The sequence below is a fragment of the Pyricularia grisea genome, assembly GCF_004355905.1.
Source record: "Pyricularia grisea strain NI907 chromosome V map unlocalized Pyricularia_grisea_NI907_Scaffold_10, whole genome shotgun sequence".
Classification (NCBI taxonomy): domain Eukaryota; kingdom Fungi; phylum Ascomycota; class Sordariomycetes; order Magnaporthales; family Pyriculariaceae; genus Pyricularia; species Pyricularia grisea.
This window is the reverse complement of record NW_022156722.1, coordinates 1,129,258-1,151,542: the sequence shown is the minus strand read 5'-3', so window position 1 is coordinate 1,151,542 and position 22,285 is coordinate 1,129,258. Positions and strand designations below refer to the sequence as shown.

The following is a 22,285-nucleotide window of genomic DNA, read 5'->3' as shown; positions in this document are numbered from 1 at the left end:
GTATTCTGGTTGCTAGCTTTACCCGAGAGCAAATACTAAGCTAGTAAAGAGGCAGTCTAACGGCCAAACCACAAACTACATCTCATGTAGATATCTTCAGAGGGCAAGAAAGAGATGAACAATAACAAGATTCTCGGTCACACTAGTTCATGCCATGACCCCCTCTAGCTGGGAATACACATGAAGGAGCTGACATCGTCGTTCCATCCAAAAATGCGAAGATCCTCATGAGGATTGTCGGACCTGATCGGGCCACCACGGGGACCCTGACAAGTGGTAGTGCTGATAGACAATTGAAATTGTCGAATACATTAGCCAAGACTCAGGCTATGAGGAACAGAAGTAGAGTTTGATTTGAAGCTTACCGCCAGATGAAGCATGAGAAGCCCACGGTTCTGGTTCTCAGGGAAGAGAGCACCTTGTCCCAGCTGGTACCGCCTAGGTTGTCTGGAGGTACCATATTTGCATCAGTCACACTATCACACTTCCACTTCCACACAAGGCAAAAAATTGATGATGACTTTCAAGACTAGGAGGGCTTACAGCACTGAAACTCTTCGGCAAGAAAGATGCCGCAATCATTGAAGTTGATGGCCCTGCATGCCTCGAATTCGACATTGGTGGCGAGGGCGGATGAGGTGCCAGCGGTGGCCTCCCTGGCGGGCACTGCCTTGGCCTCTGCTGGGGCGGCTGCCGTGTTGCCAATAAGGGCGCTGGCCACGAGGACGATAATGGAGAGGGAAAGCATCTTGGCTATGAGTACAGGGGCTTTGTAGCTTGGAGTTTCTGTGCACTTGATATCTTTGATTTCTTGTTGATGCTGGGGAAGAAACCAAAGTGTTGAATTCCAAGAACCGTGCCATGGTTTATATAGTAATCTCCTTAGCGATAGATGAATACGAAGTCTCGGGTTGTCCCTGCCATCATATCTCTGCTAATAAACATGATGGCAGCAAAGCGCTCCAGCTTTCTCCTAACCAACAATCGTTCTGCCAATCATTGATCCTCTGAATATTAAGTGAGGTAGCTGTTTTAGGGAGTTTCCATTTCAATTTTATGCACCTTTCCGCTTTCGGCTTCCCAAACACCATAATATGCACCTTTCAGCTCTCAGCTTTCTCACGTTTATATTAACATAACCAGAACAACCAACTTAGTATCATGTAATACAACAATTTCCTGCATCATTGATAGCTTTCGCACCCGCCGGCGACCGAGAGGTAGCATTTCAACTTGCTCGTGGCAGCTGATGAGTCGACCTGAAATTTGGTAGTAAGGGGTTCGTGTTACCTTAGATGCGCACCGGAGGAATGGAAAAATGCTAGACAAGGTTGAAGGCTGGTGAAAGGATGACTCAAGAAGGGGCATATACAAAGCTACTATATAGAGACAAGGTAGATCGAGAGCATTCATCTGTTGCTGAAGAAATTTTCTCTTGGGAAAGAAATCCAAACATCATGTTCAGAGAACGAAAGGGTGGGTAAAATCGCTGCTTCACGCATACAAAATCAGAGCATGTTTGCATGAGGTACTCAGATTTGTCTCAACCAAGATTGAAGCTTTAGTCATATAGCTTCAGGACGTCTGATTATGCCATACTATCTCCTCTTACAATTGGAAGCAAATAGGAGAGTACTACGATGAGGTAACCTTGGCAGCTTTTCTTGTCTGAAATGCAGGTTCAGGTCATCCGAAAGTTGCATGTTGCCACGCCAAAAAAAAGTGCGGGTTAGGGTAGTGGTCTGGCCTTGGCCTTCCACTGTTTCCAGTTTCCAGGCATATTATAGGCTGTACCGCCAGACATTCAAATTCATCATCCTCCAGTGACACTTGGCAAACATGGATGCTAGCACGTGTATTATTCGTCGATCGCCATTGCGATTGTACTCCATCTCAGCACCTTCCCACAGCTGAGAATGCTAGCGCATCTTAGCGCGTTTCCTTTGCGCAGTTGACGCCAATTCCTGTTGGCAATAGCAGCCATTTACGTCATGACCGTTTTACACAAAGAATTTGTGCACCTCGAAGTTGCAGCGTCACCGCATACCATTCACTCACGCGTCAGAGCTGCATGTTCAAAATTTGTTCCCTTTAATGGCAGACCATTCCTAACTTTACCTGAAAGACTTCTCAAAACATAGAACTTCTGATCTGAATTTAGCAGAAAAAGTGCACGCTGCACTGCTCTGTTCCCTTACTAACATCAGGCCCTAGGTTAGCTCGTGAGGTATCGCCATGGACGCAGGAACTAAACCTTCTGTCCGCCCGGGTGAGATACCAGCCAGCGCCGATATGAACCCCGCTGCCGGCGACAAAGAACAGGGAACCGGCATCGCGGATCTTCTACCAATACCGGCCAACACCCAACCGGTGACGGACCCCACCCGTAAAGAAACCTCAAATACCCTACAGGGCGATGTGACTTTGTCTCACGCTCTTGCATCAACAGATAAAAACAACCACATAACTAATGGAGTGCTCGAGCTGAACCATGGCCGCACCGAGGCGGCGGATTTGGGATGGCACGAAAAGAAGCAGAACATTGCGGAGCCGCTGATCGGAGGCCTGTCTAATGAGGAGCTCTGGATCTTGGTTAGGCGATTCAACAAGGTGCGATACACTCAAATGGTCTCTCTAGTGTCCGCGTTTTTTTCGTCTAACATTATCGTGACAGCAAATGTACCATGTGAAAGCATCACCATATCCGGTAGCTGGAAACCTTGATTTGAACTTTGCAGAGGAAGAGGAGTTTTCTCCCGACAAGTTGCGGGCAAAACTGGAGAGACTTTACACGACTGTGATTGTCGGACTGATGGCGACCGTCAAACATATTGCCCGTCTTCGATCTTGGAGGGAGTCTAGGCGGACTGCATGTTTCTGTGCTGTAGGTGGATGTCGCAATCTCATCATTCTAGTCTTCACCTTCTGACAACAATCCTTTTCCAGGCCTACATCTTTGCATGGACATTCGACTGTCTGGTTTTCCTTTTGTCGGCCACCCTTCTCACTCTAATTGTATATGCACCATCCCGAGCCTTTCTATTCCCCCCTGCCCCGATGTCACTCGTCAGCAGCAAACACGGTGGCGTGCAAAAGCCCAAATCAGGGGTCTTGGGAAGTCATGACAGCGTAACAGGGGCACCAGAGAACCACAAGGGCGAGGCTGTCGAGCAGGAAGCAAGCAACTTTGTCAATGGAATGACTTCGGTCGCCCTCAGCAGTGCTGTTGGCAAGCACCCGCAAGATGAGGCGGATGGTGAAAAGGGCGCACTGGACTCGGCCGGCGGACCAGATCCTACCACCATCGCTGTTGGTACGGCAGATGCGAGGGAGAAGGCTCAGGGCAAAGAGACTGATGCCAGCAAAGACAAGACAAAGGTGCCTATGGAGACGGCCATGTGGACAAAGATGCGTCCCATCATGCACGCTATCACGGAAGTGACAGACACCTGGGAGCGATTTGCCAAGTAAGTATTGAGATCACCCGCAAGGTCATCACAGAAGACGCTATGGCTGACCTTACATCTAGCGCGCTTTCACCAACTCGACCTTTCCCTCAAGAGATTGCTCGTCTTCGCCTCGGCACTCTCATTCTCCCAGTGGTTGCTGCATCGCTGCTGGTGTCTTCATATGTTTTTGTCAAAGCAGTAACTGCCGGTATTGGCTTTATCTTCTTCGGGGAGCCCATTATTACCCGCGGACTGAACTGGCTGAACAGAAAGGTGCCCAATTGGCAGAAGCTCTTGGAGTTACGAAAGTAAGATACCATGTCTTTGTTCCACTCACTCTGCCTCCACTTCTCCTTTCGGAACGAGAGCCACAAGTCTTATCCCTTTGCTAACCGAGTATGAACACAGCACCGCACTCAAAGGTGTCCCGACTAATGCTCAGCTCACAATCACGCTTCTTCGAATCGGCGAGAACAACAAAGCACCTGTCCCACCGCCTCCTAGAATTACCGACGGCCCCCCTGATCAGCCCGCTCACGTTACTGATGAACACCTCCGGGCCACTGGAGCCGAGCCTCCCCTCAATGCCACCGAGGAGGAACTAGATGAAGCCATGGCCCACGATCCACGCACCAAGTACGAGACGGACGGTACAGATATCGAAGCCTCCAAGTCGAGCAAGCACGGTAAAGTGGGAAGCAAGATCATGGGTCTTTTCAAAGGCACCTCCAAAGGTGGTGTCAAAACGGCAATCGGTACAGATACGATGCGCGCAAAGGTACTTGGTTCGCACCCTGCCAAGGAGAGACTGGGTGTTGTACCGCCCAAGAAGGGAGAGACGGGCATCAAGGCGGGTCCTGTTGAGTTCACGGCCCGCTACCAGGGTAGAAAGGGCCGCATATACATCAGCAACACACCGGCACTTGTCGGCTTTAGCACCAAGGGATGCGATGGCGACGATGGGCACAAGACCGGCGACGATGTGGTGCATCCCGAGTGGAGCGTTGCCATTTCCGAGATTGCGGAGCTCAAGAAGTTTGGCGGGTATGGATGGAAGGCAAAGCTCATTGTGGGTTGGTCGCTGGAGCGAAAGGTTGAAGACGGCCTCGAGATTATCACATACAGTGGCAAGAGCTTCAAGGTTACGGCTTGTCCATTACGCGATGAGCTTTTCAACCGTCTCGTCGCTATGGGCGGCCAGAAATGGGTTGCGTGGTAGACTGCTGAGCTATTGAAGCTCATTTTCTGTCCTTGTCTTGTCAATAAAACTAAAATGAGTCTAGTCACCTGTAGATGTAATTCTAGGAGCAAGCTTCACCGACACTGCGATTACTCGTATTGCCCCAACCTGTTTGTTTATTTACAAGCTTACATGCATTTCTCTGATTTTATATTATCCTCTACACAACCAGCCGAAATCGGAACCTCTTTATCACAGAGCACCTATTTCGCTTATGGTGCTGTCTCCATAAATCTATTGCACCTACAGTTAGCCCCCAGGACTGAATCCCCATTGACTTCAACAGGAACCTCGTAGACCTGAAGCTCACTTGGCTTTGGCAGATTGAGCGCCATCTCCTGGGGCTCGATCTGCACAATCCCGTCGGAATGAAGCTCAGCCTTGGCGTACACATCAGCCCTGCCGCCTGCATCACACAAGCGCCGCTGCCGTTTGCGTTTTCTAATCCAAAAGAAGAGAAAAACGGTCAGCGCCACGCATAAAACCCCTCCGAGCACGATGCCGACCACCGCGCCGATCCAACTCGGGCCCGGGCCCGCTTCTTCCGACTTCTGAGATGCCGGCGGCGGTGGCGCAGTCTGACTCTGCAACGGCGTCGAGGTGGTGGACGAGCCGATGGGCGTGGACGATCCGATGGGCGCGGTCGAGTTGACGGCTCTGCTTGGGCTGGTGGACGAGGTCGGGTCGTCTGCACACATGTACAGTTTGTCGGCCGGCCCGTCGCTTACGCGCTCGAAAGCGGGCTTGGGCAGGTCGCTTGGCAGTCCGCAGGGTTTCATGGCGAGGAGTATCGACGTGATTGTTTCCTGCTGGGCCACGGTCACGACCACGCGGTTCGGGCCCAGGTCGAGGCACTGGATGCAGGTTCGGTAGAAACTGGTGAACCCTCCGTCGGGTTGGCAAAAGTCGCTCGCTTGAGAGGCGGCCAGGGCAGATCGTTTGGCTGCTTCTGTTGTTTTTGTTTCATCTTGTCAGTTTGGGTTTCCCCCTTTTTTTCTCCCCGTCGTACAGTATCGAGTGAGGAGGCAATGGTGAATAGTTTGAGCGTTGTCTTCCTCGAGAGTCTAATGGGATTCTTTGTTCTTCAACTTCTTGAACCATGATGCCATCGTGAAGAAATCTCCGAATGGGAGATAAAGTGGAATGAACAAAATAAGCGTTAGACTTTGATGGTGTTTCACACTTGCCGCATTCATTATAGCACCTGACGCCTTGCGTCCATCCATTTGCCCAATCGTCGTCGTCTTTGGGAACGTCACTTGTAGTTGGAGCTGGAGCTGGAGTAGATGATGATGTGGTCGGTGGTGGTGAAGGTGGTGGTGCCGACGTTGTCACAACAACTGTGCTCGTCGAGGCAGGGCTCGGAACATTTGTTGTTGTTGTGGTCGGTCGTGGTGATACTGAATAAGCCATGATCTCGAATAATGCAAGCAGCAAACCTTTGGCATTTGACCGGTGAAAGGTTGCAACGTAACCCCGGGTCGAAGCTTGCTGCAAGAGACGAGCAGCAACGACCAGGGGCGACTACTTATACCAAGCCGCCGGTCGAATGGTGACTTCAGACCCCAAAACCTCCCTGTCCATCGTGAGGCACAGCATGCGGTTGTCTCTTGGGTAGGATTGAAGTTCATGGTTGTACGACTGTATAGTTTGAATTGCAGTGCGGCCATTAATTTCAGAGGTAGTGATTTACAGGCGGTTTTGGTCAGGCTGTGGTAGAAGCCCTAAAGGGTTGTTTGTTTCTGGTACGAAAGGCCAAGAAAATAAAGATTTACTCCGGACTCCTGATTTATATCCGGGCGCAGGATCAAAATAACTGATTGGTCCTCGCCGCTTTCATCCTGCTTCAAATGCGCTTTCTTTCCAGAGATTAAAGGCGCACTTATGCTCCAGTGCGGTAGTACCCGCCTATGAGCAGCCCATAGCAACCCAGTAGGGAGGATCGCCCAATCTAAAGGCCACAAGTAAGTAAATGCCACCTCTCAGGGAAGGAACCGTGGCAAAAAGGTGGCTGGGAAGTTGAGCACAATCAGGACCTTCCATAGGAAATTCAGGGGGCGTAACAGATTGAATTTGGAGAAAAGGGAGCAATCTATGTGGCTGTACCGTAGTCAGACTGCGCCTGAAGTTAGGTATGCGGGTGGTGGTGGTACTATGATATAATTGGCTCAACGTACATAAGATAAACTGCCTGCTCATTTAAGGGGGCAACGCATTGTCTTGTATCGCTGCTATGGAAACAGCAGGGCTTTACTTTTTGTATTTTGGGCCTGACACTTCTATCCGGCACATGCTTGGATGTATTGAACAGAGCTCATTCGCACGTCACGAGATTTCAGAATCGGCCCCTACACTTTTTCAATCAGAACTCAATCCCGGTGATTTGTTTTTTCCAGAACAAAACCTTTGAAGATCTTTCAGTCCTGTCCACAATTCAAAAGTACATTCTTATCAGTATTGAGGGAATCGCAGGTACACCTAGCTACATTGCCTCTGCCGACAATACGGACTGCGGTTCACCAAAGCGAAAGGCCAGATTATACATCGGGAGATTTATCGTTTGGAGGGTTCTATGGAGACTGCGGTATTGATATCATGAGAAAATGTAAACAAATATGACAGACGCGGTAAGACTGACAGTCGCGTACAAGAAGTAAAAAATTTGGCATTCCTAAGTTGGCGTCTATGTTGTGGTAATAGACTTTCGGTGGGTAAGGTGATCGATCCATTTTACGAGTTTAAAATCAACCCTGTGTCATCGGAGCTGCACCCTTTGAACTCACGGCTGAATTTTATGTCCTCCCTTGAACTTAATGCGTTCGAAACAAAGCTTTTTCTGACGATGAGGATGAGACAGCCACAATATGGGGATTCTACCACAGTATAGCATCGTCAGTGAAGTGCATGTCCTGCAGAATACTGCCTGGCTTCGATATGTAGAACTCTTGTATACAGTATATGGTTGTAGACTTCGGTCAAAAAGTCAATTGTTCTCAGTTGATGAGACGTAGCTCACGTAGATGTGCGGGCCCCTGTTTGTAGATAGTAAACTATATGCTTCTCTTATATTGAGCAAGTAGGTGGTGCTGAGTTCGGCACTGCAGAAACTTACATAGATCAGACATTTTTCATGCCAGCTCCCTGCATTACTATGATATGAGCCTGCAGTGTGACAATTTTGCATTTTTGTGCGAACCTGCAGCTTCTTTGGAAATTGTGACTCCTGGCCTTCAAAAACGAGTATATAATGGTGGCTTCCCTCCCACAATTGGGTTTTGGATTCTTACTTCCTTCTCTGGTCAAAGACAAGACTATGTATCCTATTGATTATACCCACTTCACCTTCCATACCAATTCGCTTCCACTCAAGGAAAAAGAAAGAACACAAGTCGCGATGTCTTTTCCTGCTTGCACACCAACGCGTGCTGGGCGCCAGTTTTATCGCCGCCCCAGGCACCCCATCAACTGGACCGAGGGTGATATAGCCTTTCTCATGCCATACACCGCGAGGAGGAGCGAATACGACGCTCTTTCCGTGCCCATACCCGAGAAGGCTACCTGTCACCCAGTAATAATTCTCAAAGTGTGCAGCACGGGCTCAGTAAGTCTTTGTTGGTTCCTGTTCCAAGATAGGCACTTGGCGGTATCATTCATGGTAATAAAATGATGTCACCCAGAAAACCCAAAAGCTGACCTCAACCCCTTTTTCTCTTACAGCACTACGTAGTGACGACCGTCTCGGCATACGGCGTCGCACCGAACGGAGGCCCGGCGCCCTGGACCCAACATGCGCACCGATACAAGTCGGCTCACGACTTTCGCGCCTTTGTCGGCACGGCACCGTACGTCGACGACAGCGGTCGCCACGGAACTCGCGCGCTCCTCAACCTGGGGCCCGGCATGCAGATGCCAAAACCTCGGACGAGCTGGGTTTATGCTCGGACGGCGTTTTTGGTCCCGGCCTCGGTGCTGGGCGTCTTCAGCAAGTCCAAGACGCATCTGCGCATGACGACAGCCAGCCTCGACGACCTGCGTGCGCACATGGCGCAGTGCTCGTCTGGCAAAGGTGGATATCGGGTTTTGGTCGACGCGAGCAGTGGTCGGGTCAACTGTGCGTGTTGCTGTCGTGGTTTGCTGCCTCGGAAGCCGCCTGTTGTTCCCCTGCTGCATCTCGTCACCCCGCTACTAACTGTCGATGGTGCTGTTGCTGCTGTTACGGGCAGCTGCCGTACCGAGTATGCGCCCGGTCCCAACCACCCCTTGCTGTCGGCCATCGCTCCCGCCGGCTCGCGATCCTTCAGTCCCCCGCCCACAGCGGTGCCCGTTGTGCCCGTTCCAACACCCGCGGTTCAGGTTCAGAGGACGTGGGCTGCGATCGTCGCGCGCGCATGAGGTGGTGAGGTAGCTTCGCTGCGTTTTCCCTTGTTTCCTCCTCCCCCGACTTGTGCTTGGAGCCTTGGACTCTGGTTTAGCGACGGCCCATACACTGGTGACTGACTTGTTCACGACTGGTGGCTTTTTTATTTTTATTTTTACTCTGCCGGCGGCAGCCCCTACGCTGGTGTTTAGCTGTCCGCTGGCTGTAGTCTCAGGCATGGAGGGTCAGATTGCCACTACTCACCTTGGACTTTTGGGTCGGCATCATCCGATCTCGCCAACTTGTATGTCATCTTGCCAGCTGGTTGCTCTTCAACAGCAACATCGCGCTCGCAGCCTCGGCTTTCCCCTGGCGCCGCGATGGGCCCGTCCAGCATCGACATCACACGACTTGACAACGAGATGCAGCGCCCTGACCCCGGAACGTTCGGAGTCTTGCAGCATTTAGCAAGCAGACTTGTCGCGAGCGTCCGGAGGCGGAGCTTCCGAAGGAGCCAAGGAGTCACCGGTACAAACCCTGCTTGGCCAAGCGTGTATATAAGCAAGAGAGTGTGGTGGGCTAGGTATGTTTTGGTTTTGCCCTTTTTGTGGGTTAGAATTAGCAGTACCGACTAACCAGCTGTCAGATGCTTTTTTGCAAGTATTTACACCCGATACTGGATGGCCATTGCGAAGATCCGAACTCGACTGGATGACAAAAATCATCATGAGCAACTGCATGCATCGAAGTCAGCCTGACGAGGCCAAGATTCAGACGAGCGAAGCCACCTCCTCAACAACCTACTACGCTCATGCGGAGCCCAGACACCTTGCTTCAGTCCACATTCAGCGCTTGAGGACCGTTCGATGGCGGACAAGATGAAGCTTCTCACCACAACTCGGGGCTCCAATTCAACGGACTATGGCTTATTTCTTGGGCTATCACGGATTTCCATGCATTCAGACTGGCATTTTAATAAGCAGAGAAACACGTTTTATCGTTGTTTTACCTTGATCTTTTCGATGGGGGTGTTTTTTCTGCTTCTTTTTCTTTCTCTCCCTCCTCGAGCGTTTGAATTCACTGCTCTAACTGTCTTAACTTTTTGGATATTTGCTGTGTTCACCGGTCGCCATTTGGACAGGGAATACGCCTGCTTACTCTTGTTGGAAGATGGGTTCAACAATAACATCGAGGTTTGATTATTATTTTGGCTCTCTGTGACACTATTCTATTATGTGAATCAACTCCGCCCATTATTTGTACATATTAATAGGCATGAAGAAACTTGTCAATCATACATGTTGTATGCGTCTAAGTCAAGTGCATGGTAGTGACTAGTCCCTTTTCTTTTCTCGGGCTTTTTCTTTGCCGCATACTCATAGACCTAGAAAAGACATGAAAATCGCAACTACCTTGCAGTGAATCATCATGATCGGAGCTTGCTCCAGCGGTCTTGTCCAGCCGCAATTGGACTAACCCTTGCTGCAGGCAAACGAACCATTCCAGGACCCCGGTCTGGAATATGGGCCAGGGGTCCTACAACTGCTTGACTGTTTGCCCGGATGTCCTACCGATGAAGTTCAAATTCGATCATCAATTAATCTGCCCTTCCGCTTAATCAAACTGATGGAACCGACGGGTGTCAGTTTTCTCATTACCAGGTCAGATTTTGTCAACCAAAGTCTAATGACACGAGCGTGGGGAGGCGGATGAATGTCGAGTTGCTCCGCCCGCCACAAAATGACCACATCAAATCTGGTGGTAACCTTCACACCGACGGATAGCTACCAACCTCTAGCTCACTCTGGTCTGGATTTATGCACCCACTCTATGCGATTTCCCGTCAACAAGAGGTTGCATTTGCCGGGGGCGACCGGAGCAGATCTTTGGGGGGTGGATGTCGTGCAACCCACACCTTTTCTGACGAGGGTTATGTTGCGAGCCGCTGTCACCGCTTAAATCTGACTGAGCCTTTCCTGGCTTCTAATCGGTCAACCAGATTCAAGCGGTGGCCTCATGTTGGAGATATATTTCGACGTTCCTCTTCGTTTTATTTTTACTATGAGCGAGAAATAAAAACGGGGTTTTCTGGAGAAGATTCTTCTCGACAAACCCCCCTGCTTCATCGTACGATGGCTTTTGCCTCTGACTTCCTTTTGTCCCGGAGTCGTAACCGAGTTAACCGAACGTTGGACAAGATAATTTTGAACTAGCCTCAAAAGAACAGGTGATTGGTTTGTTGCCGTCTCCCCGTTTGCGTGTTGGATCTTGAACGGGATCGGAGAAAGTATAGACCCACTTTTTGTACCGTAGTATAAGTTGACTTGTCAAGTATGATATCTGACCAAGTTCCAATATTCAAATTTCAAAATGAATTCTCGGTTTAGCATTTTCATTCGCGTGATTCTGGTGCCATATTCACTCAAACAAATACACAAGCAAGGCTTAGAACAATGAAGAAAAAGAAAAAAACAAAGTTTGATGGACAATGCAGACGCTATTAAATTTGTAAGACGTTTGATGTGTCGACGACCGACGTGACCATGCTAGGAGAGCCGAACAGACCTCCGTGACCGTTACCAGTAATTCAAACAGGTTACTAGATCAGTAGTAGTGAGACAAAGGGCCACATAGGAGGCAATGAAAGTTGCTGATCTGGTCCCTGAATGCCTTTCCGGGCCTACTGGCCGGCTGTTTTTCAGCGTCATTTCGGCCTTCGCGGAACATAGGATTCCGTCCGGGGGTCCCATCGGTCCATCGGTTCAGGCCTGGTGAGGGTTCCTCATAACCCTGCGTGCGAGGGTGAAGATACATAGGTAGTTGGTGTTTGCTCATGCGAAAATGCTGGATCATCAAGTCCTGCTTACTCATACAATGACAACAAAAACATGGTCTACTACCCTATCTGCAAGCCGTTTGCTTGAGCTTTGTTTTCCCTGTCATCCTGCTTTCACTCATTCCCTTAATTCTCCTCCAGTCAGATCCCAGTTGTAATCTTCTGGTGTTTTCTCCCAGGGAATACATCCCTTCCGAGCCTGTCCCGTCATCTTTTGCGTTTGTTGCGTCAAGCTCTTTGACAATTCTGACATCAGGACAAAGAAACTCTTCTGTCATTTTTCTTTTTCTACAAAGAACAGCGGTCCTTGTCCCTGTCCCGTAAGTTATGAAGTTTCCTTCTCTCAAAAGGGTGATGGTCGGTGTACTCTCTCACTCTCTCCTTCTCTCTTAGTCCAATAATATATGCGCCCGCCCAGCCTTCGATCTCCAATTTTTACATGACCTGCAGAATATGGAGGGCCAATGGACGCTCAAGGCTTCCACGCGGTCGGCCTCGCCGACTTGCAGCGTGCAGCTGTGCTGCTTTGATATTCTGTACCGCGGGTGTTGTGCAGATGTCTCTGTTCTTGGCCCGGCGATCATTGTGTCCAGCATGGCCATCCTCAGGGGCAGGTCCTCTTCCTTCTTTTCTTCTCAAGAGCATGTTATCTGTGGAGCATCCTCGACAGTCATCATGGACAGGTTTTGTTCGGGGGATCAATTTTCAGCTTCACTTGCTTGGACTAATGCCTGCCAACTTGTCAGCCTCTAGCACTCGCCAGTCAAAGGGACAAGTACCTAAATCAAGAGACGGTGAGAGCCCTTCTGCAAGTCTACAAGGCAGCGAGGGACTGAGCTTTCTTGACAGCTCTCGCCACATCAGCCCGGCCAACCCACGGCATCTTGCAGCGTATAGTTGGAACATACAAGGCAACCGTCCGTTCCCCGCACGCCTCAAAGAGCCCAACGCTGCCAGCTCCCACACCGCTCTCCGGAGACGTTGTCGTTCTAGTTCTCCGGCATTAAAGAGCAGGGACTTATAGTGGAAGGGCAAAGCGCACGAGCCGAACCGAGTGCTGAGACGGGGCAGCTGGACACGACAAAGGTCCAATCGACTCGGGGCGTTGGTCTTTCGTGGGAGCAAAGATTACACATTGACCTTGGTGGCGGTGTAAAAAGGGTCCGAGAGGGGGCTGATTTTGTGAGAGTGTTGTGCAAAGAAAGCAGAAGAAAGAGACGTGGTATATTTGATATCGAATCGAAAGAAGATTGGCAGTTCCGCCGCGGAGGAGCCCGAAGACGTCGACGACAGACTCTTCTGCTGCCCAACTAACATCTCGCACGCCCACTCACACATATATATATAAAGGACTTGCAGCTCTCTAAAAGGCGAAATGGGAGTTTTGGAAGTCAGAGGGAATGAGAAGAAAAGGAAGCTGCCTTGGAGTGGATTGGTTTTCGACAGCAAGGAAAAGGTGACTCTCACTTGTCCTCAGGCTCAAAGGTTCCCACCCCATCTCAGGCTCGCATTAGCCAGGGCCCAGCAGCAGTCAGGAGCCCATACAGCTACAGCGGCCATGACGTCCTCTCATTTGAGGACCCCGCCCCCTGAGCAGATGTCGTCGGTGCCAGGCCCATCCCTGGCCAATGGGGTTGTCAGATCTGCCGGGCGCGGTCAGCGCAAGGGCAAGAACGCGTCTTCTTCTTCGAGCCGTAAACCGCGGCACGTACCAGTCGTTGATATCAGGCCCAAGCCGAGCAGGAAAAATTCAGTTTTTCCACCGACGAAATCTCAGATCCCCACCACCAGTTATCAAGACCAGTACCAGCAGCAACCACAAGTCTTTCCGCTCAAATTTGAACCAGGAACTTTCGAAGATACGAACTACGACTTTGAGCAAGCAATAGGGCATAATTTCAATAGCCTCTACCTTTTAGAACCGGTAAGTACAAGTTGAATTTGTCTTCCAACTCTTCCCTTTTGATTTCTAGAATCTCAATTCCAAGGAATATTGATTTCTTTGCCCCGCGTCACCTTTCATCACCACAGCAGATATAGCTGAACCCAGAAAATGAATGCCTCATCTATTCTTGCCTACATCCTACTGCATCTCACGTCATTCTACACCATTTTAACTAACACTTGAGCCCCCAAACCCCCAATGCAGATTCCCGCTTTCCTCCCTCTCCCGCGCCACAATACCCACATAGGGTATTACCAGCCATCCCTTGGAGAAGGAGACCTGGGCAGAATGCCACAGGATATGTCGACGTGGCAGCCGGAGCGTGCTGTGCCCGACGCTGCGGGCCAAATGTCAGCGATGCCCAGCTACGGGCCCCCTGCCGAGAGTCCGTACGACTGGGAGCAGGACTACCAGCAGCAGCACCAGCAGCACCAGCCACAGCAACAGCAGCAACAACAGCCACAGCAGCAACAACAACAGCAGCATCAAGGTCCCGTGGCTGCTGAGACATCAGCAGCAGCCCTTGAAGCAAATGCTTGGCAAGATGCCATCTCCCGCTCTGGTCTGTTTGACCAAACCCAGCTTGGGCCACAATATTGGCCAACATACCAAGCAGTACCTGGCTTCACAGCCACCGGTGGGGTCGGCTTTTCCGACCCCATGAGCTTCACCAGCTGGGCCCACCAGCAGCCCATGCCCGCCGCCAGCGTCTCCCACGCACAAACGGAGATCCCCCCGCTGGCCAGCTTCGCCCACCACCACCAGACACCTCCTGGAACCGCAGCGACGCAACGAACCGTGTCGCCCAGAGACGTCTTCAACGACGACTTCCTCCTCCCCCCGGCTCCGTTCCGAACCAGCAGCCAACGGCTCGCGAGTGAGGACGAGCCCATGACCAGTAACTCCCCGCTGCTGGAGCAGTCGCAGCTTTACCGCCGCGGCCGCGGTCAGATAGAGGCCCAGCAGCCTCTAATCCACCGCCCGTCGTCGACGTCTTCGTTCGCGAGCATGCTCCGGGCAAACGAGCGCCTCATGGAGGCAAGCGAGGATGGGAGCGTCAGCGGCGCCAGCGTCGTTGGCGGCTTTAACAACAGCAGCAGCAGCAGCAACAGCCAGTTGCCCTCGCGTACGTTCTCGACGGCGAGTAGAGATTCTGCTCGTCGGTTGCTACCAAACGAGCCACGGTCAAGCCGGGCTCGCTTTGCTTACCTTCCAAGTGACGATCGTCAAAGTCGTGAGGAAGACGAAGAGGACGACTACGATGACGACGAAGACGACGACGAAGAGGTGCCTTCGCACCCGTACGGCACCAGGATCAGCGCTCGCACCCCCGTGCAGTCCAAGAAGCAGCCGACCGAGCCCAGCATTGGTCCCCAGTCCTCCCAGGCCCCGGGCAGCGGACCAGCCGGTCCACCGACCGAGAACTTCCCGTCGGGACGCCTCCCAGAGCACGCCTCGTCCGCTGTCGAGAACCTCTTCATCCACGAGATGAGGGAGGAGGGACTCTCGTTCCGAGAGATCCAAGCCGCGGGCCCCTTTGTGCAGGCCGAATCGACCCTACGGGGCAGATACCGGACCTACGTCACCGACAAGGCGCTGCGTCCTCGCAAGGCGGAGTGGACTGCTGCCGATGTAAGTTCTTTGCACCGCTTTACCTCTCTTCCCAACTGCAAACATCGACCGCGTGCTGCGATCCAAGGGCGACTGTTTCTGACTGATGTCGACCCCATGTATAGGACGTCTTCCTCTGGGACGCGGTCCGCCACTATCGCCGTGTGGGCAGGCACTCCCGGTCCGACCACATCCCGTGGCAAAAAGTCCGGGACTACATCTTTGAGGCTGGCGGGACGCACAAGTTCTGGTCGGCCAGCTGCCACAAGCGCTGGAAGATGCTGCGGGACCAGAAGCTCAGGGGACGGGCTGGAGGCAGTGGCGACGCTGGTGATCCAAAGGACACCAAAGCCGGCTACTCGCTCAATATTTACAATGACGAGTAGAGGACTCGTTTTTTTTTTATTTTTGCTTTCTATGGTTATTTAACGGAGTTCAGGGGCAAAAAGAAGCTTGTTAAGGCGTTTGAGATGTTTTCGGTATGCTTTACTGGGCGGTTTATTATTCCTGATCACCAGTCTCTTTCGGTTTGTCCGCGAAGGACTCATTCAGGGTTTTTTCCTTTTGCATTACATACATACATACTCTGCCGGCCACATAACAGGCTTCATGCGTGTCTCAGCTGAATTGGTCAGGAAAGAGAGACGGGCAATTGAGTCGTTGACGGCTTCGGAATAGTATGAAGGGACTCAAGGCTCCCATTCTTTGCGGTTGAATACAACAGCTGAAGCTAAAGCTGCAGTATTTATGGCACGAAAATTTTCACTATATGAAGATGACCAAGGCCTGCTGAGCATATGATTGTGAATGGGTAGCACACCGTCCCACTGTACCAGCTAATAAGCTGACAAACAGGAGCAGCTTATGAAGTTAACCACCAAAAACGCCACAGCCAAATATCCCAGAAACCCTTTATATCCTCGCCAGAACCCTCCCCAGCTGCTCCGGATCACCCCTCAGCGCATCCCACTCGGCCTCACTCTTTACCAACGCCGTCCCAGCCAACACCGTCCCGTTCAGTGCAAGCTTGCCCACCTCGTCCCCTCCACCAGCCACCAGCGCCGCGCCCTCGGACCTCCGAGGACACAACACCATGACGTCGCGGGTCATGGCGAGATTGTAGCTAATCCTAGCCTCCCCATCCATCTGCTGCTCTGCCCCCTTTACCCCCATCACCTCACACGCCCGCCGGTACAGCTCCAGATACTTACCCCGCAGCGCCACACCCTCCGGATCCGCCGCCGCACCAAACATAGCATCATCATCATCATCCAACCTCTCCACGAAGCACGGAAACGGCACCTTGTCCACGGCAGCCTGCTCCCGCCCCAGACGCGCCGCCAGCACCTCCCACCCGGCACCACCCGCGGGCAAGCCATCCCTCATCCTGGCGACGGGGAGGAGCTGCAGGTGGCGGTGAGGCTGGCTGGCGCCGCTGTGCTCGCCGCAGTTGAAAAAGACAAAGAGCCCGCCGTCGGCATCGGCGTAGGCGTCGACGCAGGCCCGCGCGGCGGCGAGGTCGGCGGCGTCGAGCAGGTCCGTCTGCGCGGCAAAGGCCGTCGTGGCGAGGATGAAGTGCTCCGGGACGATGGCGAACTTGTTCAGCACGAGGTAGTGCGTCCAAGGCTCCAGCTTGGCTACGACGAGGGCTGGCGGCGGGTCGGCAAAGGGGTCGAATGGTTTTGTGCCCCCGCCGCCGCCGCCGCCGCTGCCGCTGCTGCTGTTGCCGTCTGGGTTGGTGGGTTTTGGTGGTGGTTTCGGCTTGTTTGCCAGCGAGGGCGAGAAGCGGAGTTGGAACTGACGAGCTAGTGTTTAGAAGATGTAGCAAAATGACTTCTTGTTGCATTTTTGGTGTTGTTGTGAAGCTCCAGGATCAAGACTCACTGGTATCGAATTCACATGAAGGACAGCAGCTTGCGTGGGGTAAAAATTGACATCGCCGCTGGCTTTTGCGCGGGCGAATGTCGACCTGACCAACTCTGGTAGGTTGTAGGGAGCTCGTATCCTTCCCATGGTGGCTCTGAAATTTGTGGTTGTCGGTTTTTTATTCTTTCTTTTATTGATTTTTGTTCCCCCTGAGGGAGTGGCTGTGATGAAGGGGATGTTGATCTTTGCTGCAAATACAAGTGATGTAATGTGTTCCGATCCTTGCTCCGGGTAGAGTGGGGCGGGTCGGCCATCTATCTATTCACGCCATGATTGATGGTTTACCTACAACAGCCTCACGCCCAACTATACAGCAAGATACGAGCCAGTTGTGAACTAATGCTTCAAATGAATAGCTTATAAAAAATTACTTTTTTTCCCCCATAATTGTACAATTGTTCTTGACCTCCCAGGCCAAACGACACGCTAAGCTATCCCCAAGAGCCTGACCCAGCGTGGATATCTTCGAATTCAATGTCTACCGCTGACCTGTCAAAAGCCAAACCGCCATTTCATTAAAACTAACAAACCGTGGCCTTTATGCTTAATTGATCACGGTCTCAAATTAAAATCCGGCTTGCCCCCAAACTCCACCTGCCAAGCACCATCCATAAAAAACCCCATGGTCATATTCCAGGCATGCCAACGATGCCCCTGAGACCAGGGACGAATCTCGGCACAAAGTAGACTCCATAGATGCCGATTAAAGCGACCAGTAGACCAGTAAGCTATCAATTTTTTGACCCAGGCAGCCTGTTAGCAACCATGCCACACACGTCCCCGAGACAGAGAACAAAAAAAAAAAAAAAAAAAAAAAAAAAAAAAAAAAAAAAAGAACAGCACTTACCTTCTCAAACCACGTATGGAAGAAAATAGCAGTCATGAGGAGCATCCAAAGGCTCAACCCCACAACACCCAGCGCAACCTTTCCCCCCAAGCCGAGCACGTCCAACCAGCCCTCCTGCGGACCGAGCAGCGACTTCTCCCAGAGGTCCTCGGCCTCGACGTCTGCGCTCTTGACGGCGCCGTCCACCATGACCACGGTCCTGGGATCCTTGCCGCGCAGCTCCCACCCCCTTGCGCGCCAGCGAATCACCACCCAGCCGACCTCCTGCACGAGAAAGAAGCTGCCCAGGACGAGCAGGAACACGTGGCCCGAGATGTCATGCCCACCGCTCCACCTGCCGCCCGCGGCACGACACGCCGCCGCGCTGAAGACGTCCTTTGCCGCGGAACCCACCACTCCGTCCTGCGCGACCGCCGCCTCGGCCGCCTCGCACTTGCCGCCCGTGTAGCGGAACCCGCGGTCGATGAGGGGCGGGCCGAAGCACCACTGCGTGACGAGGACCCACCAGCCCGTGACGAGCGCCCAGCGCAGCGCGGCCCTGGCCTTTGCGGCCCACGTCGCGGTGGGGGGTGCGATGCCCTGGTGCGTGACCAAAAAGGTCAAAAACGCCCCCGTGATCCACGCCCAGCCGCGCTTCACAAACAGCACGTTGAAGACGTTGTCCTTGCGCGCAAAGTACGACGGCGCCGTCGAGTCCTGCACGTGCGCCTGCGCGGCCGGGTCGTACTTTGCGGACCGCACGGCCGGCGAGAGCAGGGCGAACGCAGAGCCGAAGACGAGGAGCGTCGGGTAGAGCGCCAGCACGTAGGTTTCGAGTCGTGTCGGGAGGTAAGGCGGGTGTCGAGATGAGGAGGATGAGGAAGAAGAAGGGGACGAGCGGCTCGAGGACGGCGAGTGAAGAGAGTCGGCCGTCGGGGAGATCGGGGTGCTGACGGTGCTGTTTGGCCGTTTGCGACTGATGGGTGAGTCTGTCATTGTGGGTGTTTTGTTTTTTGTGTTCCGACCTTTTTGTGGGATGAGGGACTAGACAATGAGACAGATGGATGGGATCGAAGCGGTATTATTACTTTTAGTGCCCGATGCAGAGCTGTTTGAGTAAAGCTTTTTTATGCTGCTTTAGCTGTATTGTGTGCTCCTTTGGTTGGCAAAATTATAAAACGAATGTCGCGATTCAAGTTTTTACTGTACAAGAATTACGGCATGAGCGGAAGTTGTTTGACACGGCGCAAAATGAGCGCGATGACGTTGTTCACTTTCCAGCTGATCACTTTCCAGCTGATCAAAGCCTACAACTGCCAGCGTCAGTGTCAGGTGGGTCTGTAGTCTGTCTGAGTGGGGTCAAGGTCCCTGGAGTGATCCCATGATTTCTGTACACCGTACCACAGCTTACATACAGCACAACCATCAACTGACAACTACTGTAATTATCCCACTTGCAATTTGACCACCTCGCCATTTACCATGAACTTGCAATTGGTTTCAGTCGAATCACGAGTAATAAAACAGCAGCAGCAGCAGCAGTATTGAGAGAAGACGTTTGTCAATTCTGGTCTGTATATCTCTACTACACATTCCAAGCCCCATGTCTGCCTTGAGGCAATGACACGTTATTGACCCAAATTCTCGTTTCTATCCTCATGCGATGCACAACTCATGCCAGAAATGTCATCTGTCCCTATTGTTCCCTATGAAGGTAAAGAAGTGAAAATGATCTCAAAAGAGACCAGAGGCTGCTCGGCCGAATAAAAAACCTTATCGCCGGCAGTATGTAAAGAAGCAAAACTCCTCAACAATGTCTGGAAAAGTCGATGCGGTCGCCGCCGCAGAATGAAAAGACCTTCCGATACGCCTTGTTTCCCATGATCAATCAACCACCTATTTACACAAACAAGAAAATATGTTTCCTTTTCATCTTTCTGATGTCATGTAAGCGAAGAAAATAAAAAATTAAAAAAGAATCAAAGTCAAAGTCTCCGTCTTCCTCTTGAGACTGGGATATCAAACTGCCAAGGGTATAACCTCGAAAAAATGCAGAAGAAATTCAAAGAGACCGAATAGAGCTGACGATCTAAGCCCGGCAAGCAGGAGCGTCGGCAAAAGTCGGAAGAACAGTAGGAATCAGGATCGATGAAAGGTTGACCGCAGAAGAGACGGTCGGAGTTGCAACCGGCTGAGGTACAACCTCAGTAGGAACACCGACGTCGGTAGGGGTCGTAAGAACTGTCGTATCCAACGAAACTTGAGTAACAGTAGAAATCATGACCGAAGTCGGGGTAATGACAGAAGAAATAACCGTGCTCGCCACAGGCTGAGACACAGCCTCAACGTTGGAAGTCGCAATAGCCTCAACCGGCAGATTCGTGGTGGTGCCAAATACAGAAGTGGAGGACGGAGCAAGTGTAGACCGAATGCTAGCCTCTGTCGAGATGATGCTGATGGGTGCAGTGGTGCTCAAGGAAGGGGCCACAAGAGGTGGAAGTCCCAGGGATGGAACGACAACGATGGGGATGCTCATCGAAGTAGAAGCCGGAGTCAGGGAAGAGGCTGTCTTTGTGCCCATAAGCGAAGCGATCATAGACGAGAGGTTGATAGATGAAACTGGTTCAGTAGCGGCCACAGATGATGCACCATTTCGGATTGCGGTGAGGTTTTTGTCCACGTCAGGGATGTCGGCCTACGACAGGGCTGAAGAGAACTGGGCGAGGGTGGCACAGAAGTTGTTGCGGTTGTCCTTGTCAAGCGCCGCCGATTTGCCGTTGATGGTCAACATGTTGGTGCTTGCCTTGGTCGACACGCCGAAAAGACGTACGTTGGGAGACTGCTCCAGCGAAAGCATGTTTTGTTGGCAGCTGGCAGTGGCAAGGCATGATTGACCGTAGTTCTCAAAGAAGGAGTAAAGTCCGGCACCGTACACAAAGACGTCCTTGGAGTCGACAGCCCGTAGACCCCAAGCCCTAGCACATCCATCCCCCTTACCAGCACAAGACTGAGCAAAGTCGGGGTCGCTGAACTTGGCATTCACGGTGAATGGTGTGGTCGCCTCAGGGTTACCTTGGAAGTAAGGAGTCTCAGTTTGGATCAGAGCCATGTAGACATTGCTGGCGTTGACGGTCTGGTAGTTGTAGAGAACGTTGTGCTCGCTTGAAGTTCCCCACATCCAAACAGGGCCTTGCTGGGACTCGATCAGGACACCACGGCCGTTGAAGATGTTGATCTGCTGGGATGGGTCGGGGTCTGACTTGGCAAAGGGTTCGAGGTTGTGATCGGCGACCCAGAACCAGTTGTTCTCCATGTAGACCGACGCCTGCTCAGTGACGTGCATAAGCATGAAGGCTCCCATACAGTTATCGACAGTAGCCTTGGTTGCGCCAGGATCGTTGGGCTGTTTCTTGCAGTTATCGTACTCGAGCTTGGTACCCTTTGAGCCACCGATACGGACATGGACGTCCCACATGCCAGCAGCACCCTGAGAAGACTGCTTTAGGTTCCACTCGATCATGATAGCACCAGGCGCAGAACCAAGAGTCTGGAACATCATGTCGCTCATCTCAACGGCACCGACGTCTCCAGGCTGGCCGACTTGGAAGACAGCACGAGGGTTTGCCTGATCTTGGAACTTGGAGCCAGTGGCCATGATGTAGGGCCAGATCTCTCCCGTCATGCGAATGTTCTTAGGAACCTTGATCGTGTCGCTGACAACATATGCGCCGTGGTCAAAGAAGATCACCTGCTCGGGGGTGGCCTTATCGAAGATGGCTTGAATTGCGGCAGTGTCATCGGTCTTTCCGTCGCCCTTGGCACCCGAGGCCTTGACAGACACAAAGTTTCCAACAGGGACCGTCTCGTATTGAGGCTTGCTGCGAGTGAACACCTTGCCGGTCGCGTTGTTGAGGAGTACATCGGGGAGGTTGACAGCCGCCTGGGCAGACTGGCTAGCTTTGCCATTGGCGAGGGCATCAGAGTAGCTGCGTCCCTGCACAAAAGACTTGACGACCTGGTTTCCGGCCAAGATCTGAGCCTTGCTCTTGCCCTCAGAGACAGCGACGGGAACGTTCTGGGTCATGTCAACATTCT

At 52.1% G+C, this 22,285-nt stretch overlaps 7 protein-coding genes across 7 annotated transcripts; 2 read left to right on the top strand and 5 right to left on the bottom strand.

The window, feature by feature from the left end:
* Positions 1-164: 164 nt before the first annotated feature.
* On the bottom strand, positions 165-748 carry PgNI_11853 (uncharacterized protein; the record flags this gene model as incomplete). The annotated part of the gene is made up of 3 exons (XM_031131812.1): positions 165-282; positions 366-447; positions 544-748. The coding sequence occupies 3 exons, from the start codon at positions 746-748 to the stop codon at positions 165-167; spliced, it is 405 nt and encodes a 134-aa protein (XP_030976513.1).
* A 4,153-nt stretch (positions 749-4,901) lies between these two features.
* Positions 4,902-5,885, bottom strand: PgNI_11851 (uncharacterized protein; the record flags this gene model as incomplete). Its single annotated transcript, XM_031131811.1, has 2 exons — positions 4,902-5,638; positions 5,873-5,885. The coding sequence occupies 2 exons, from the start codon at positions 5,883-5,885 to the stop codon at positions 4,902-4,904; spliced, it is 750 nt and encodes a 249-aa protein (XP_030976353.1).
* Positions 5,886-8,083: 2,198 nt separating this feature from the next.
* Positions 8,084-9,081, top strand: PgNI_11850 (uncharacterized protein; the record flags this gene model as incomplete). The annotated part of the gene is made up of 2 exons (XM_031131810.1): positions 8,084-8,290; positions 8,407-9,081. 2 exons carry the CDS (start codon positions 8,084-8,086, stop codon positions 9,079-9,081), a joined length of 882 nt encoding a protein of 293 aa, XP_030976514.1.
* A 2,919-nt stretch (positions 9,082-12,000) lies between these two features.
* PgNI_11849 (uncharacterized protein) lies at positions 12,001-12,527 on the bottom strand (the record flags this gene model as incomplete). Its single annotated transcript, XM_031131809.1, has 2 exons — positions 12,001-12,128; positions 12,368-12,527. 2 exons carry the CDS (start codon positions 12,525-12,527, stop codon positions 12,001-12,003), a joined length of 288 nt encoding a protein of 95 aa, XP_030976325.1.
* Positions 12,528-13,257: 730 nt separating this feature from the next.
* PgNI_11848 (uncharacterized protein) lies at positions 13,258-15,824 on the top strand (the record flags this gene model as incomplete). Its single annotated transcript, XM_031131808.1, has 3 exons — positions 13,258-13,806; positions 14,032-15,459; positions 15,564-15,824. 3 exons carry the CDS (start codon positions 13,258-13,260, stop codon positions 15,822-15,824), a joined length of 2,238 nt encoding a protein of 745 aa, XP_030976413.1.
* Positions 15,825-16,350: 526 nt separating this feature from the next.
* Positions 16,351-17,513, bottom strand: PgNI_11847 (uncharacterized protein; the record flags this gene model as incomplete). The annotated part of the gene is made up of 2 exons (XM_031131807.1): positions 17,323-17,513; positions 16,351-17,235 (listed from the first exon to the last, which is right to left on the bottom strand). The coding sequence occupies exons 1-2, from the start codon at positions 17,449-17,451 to the stop codon at positions 16,351-16,353; spliced, it is 1,014 nt and encodes a 337-aa protein (XP_030976323.1). The 5' UTR covers positions 17,452-17,513.
* A 310-nt stretch (positions 17,514-17,823) lies between these two features.
* PgNI_11846 (uncharacterized protein) lies at positions 17,824-19,402 on the bottom strand. Its single transcript, XM_031131806.1, has 2 exons — positions 18,212-19,402; positions 17,824-18,092 (listed from the first exon to the last, which is right to left on the bottom strand). The coding sequence occupies exons 1-2, from the start codon at positions 19,184-19,186 to the stop codon at positions 17,991-17,993; spliced, it is 1,077 nt and encodes a 358-aa protein (XP_030976324.1). The 5' UTR covers positions 19,187-19,402; the 3' UTR covers positions 17,824-17,990.
* Positions 19,403-22,285: the final 2,883 nt, after the last annotated feature.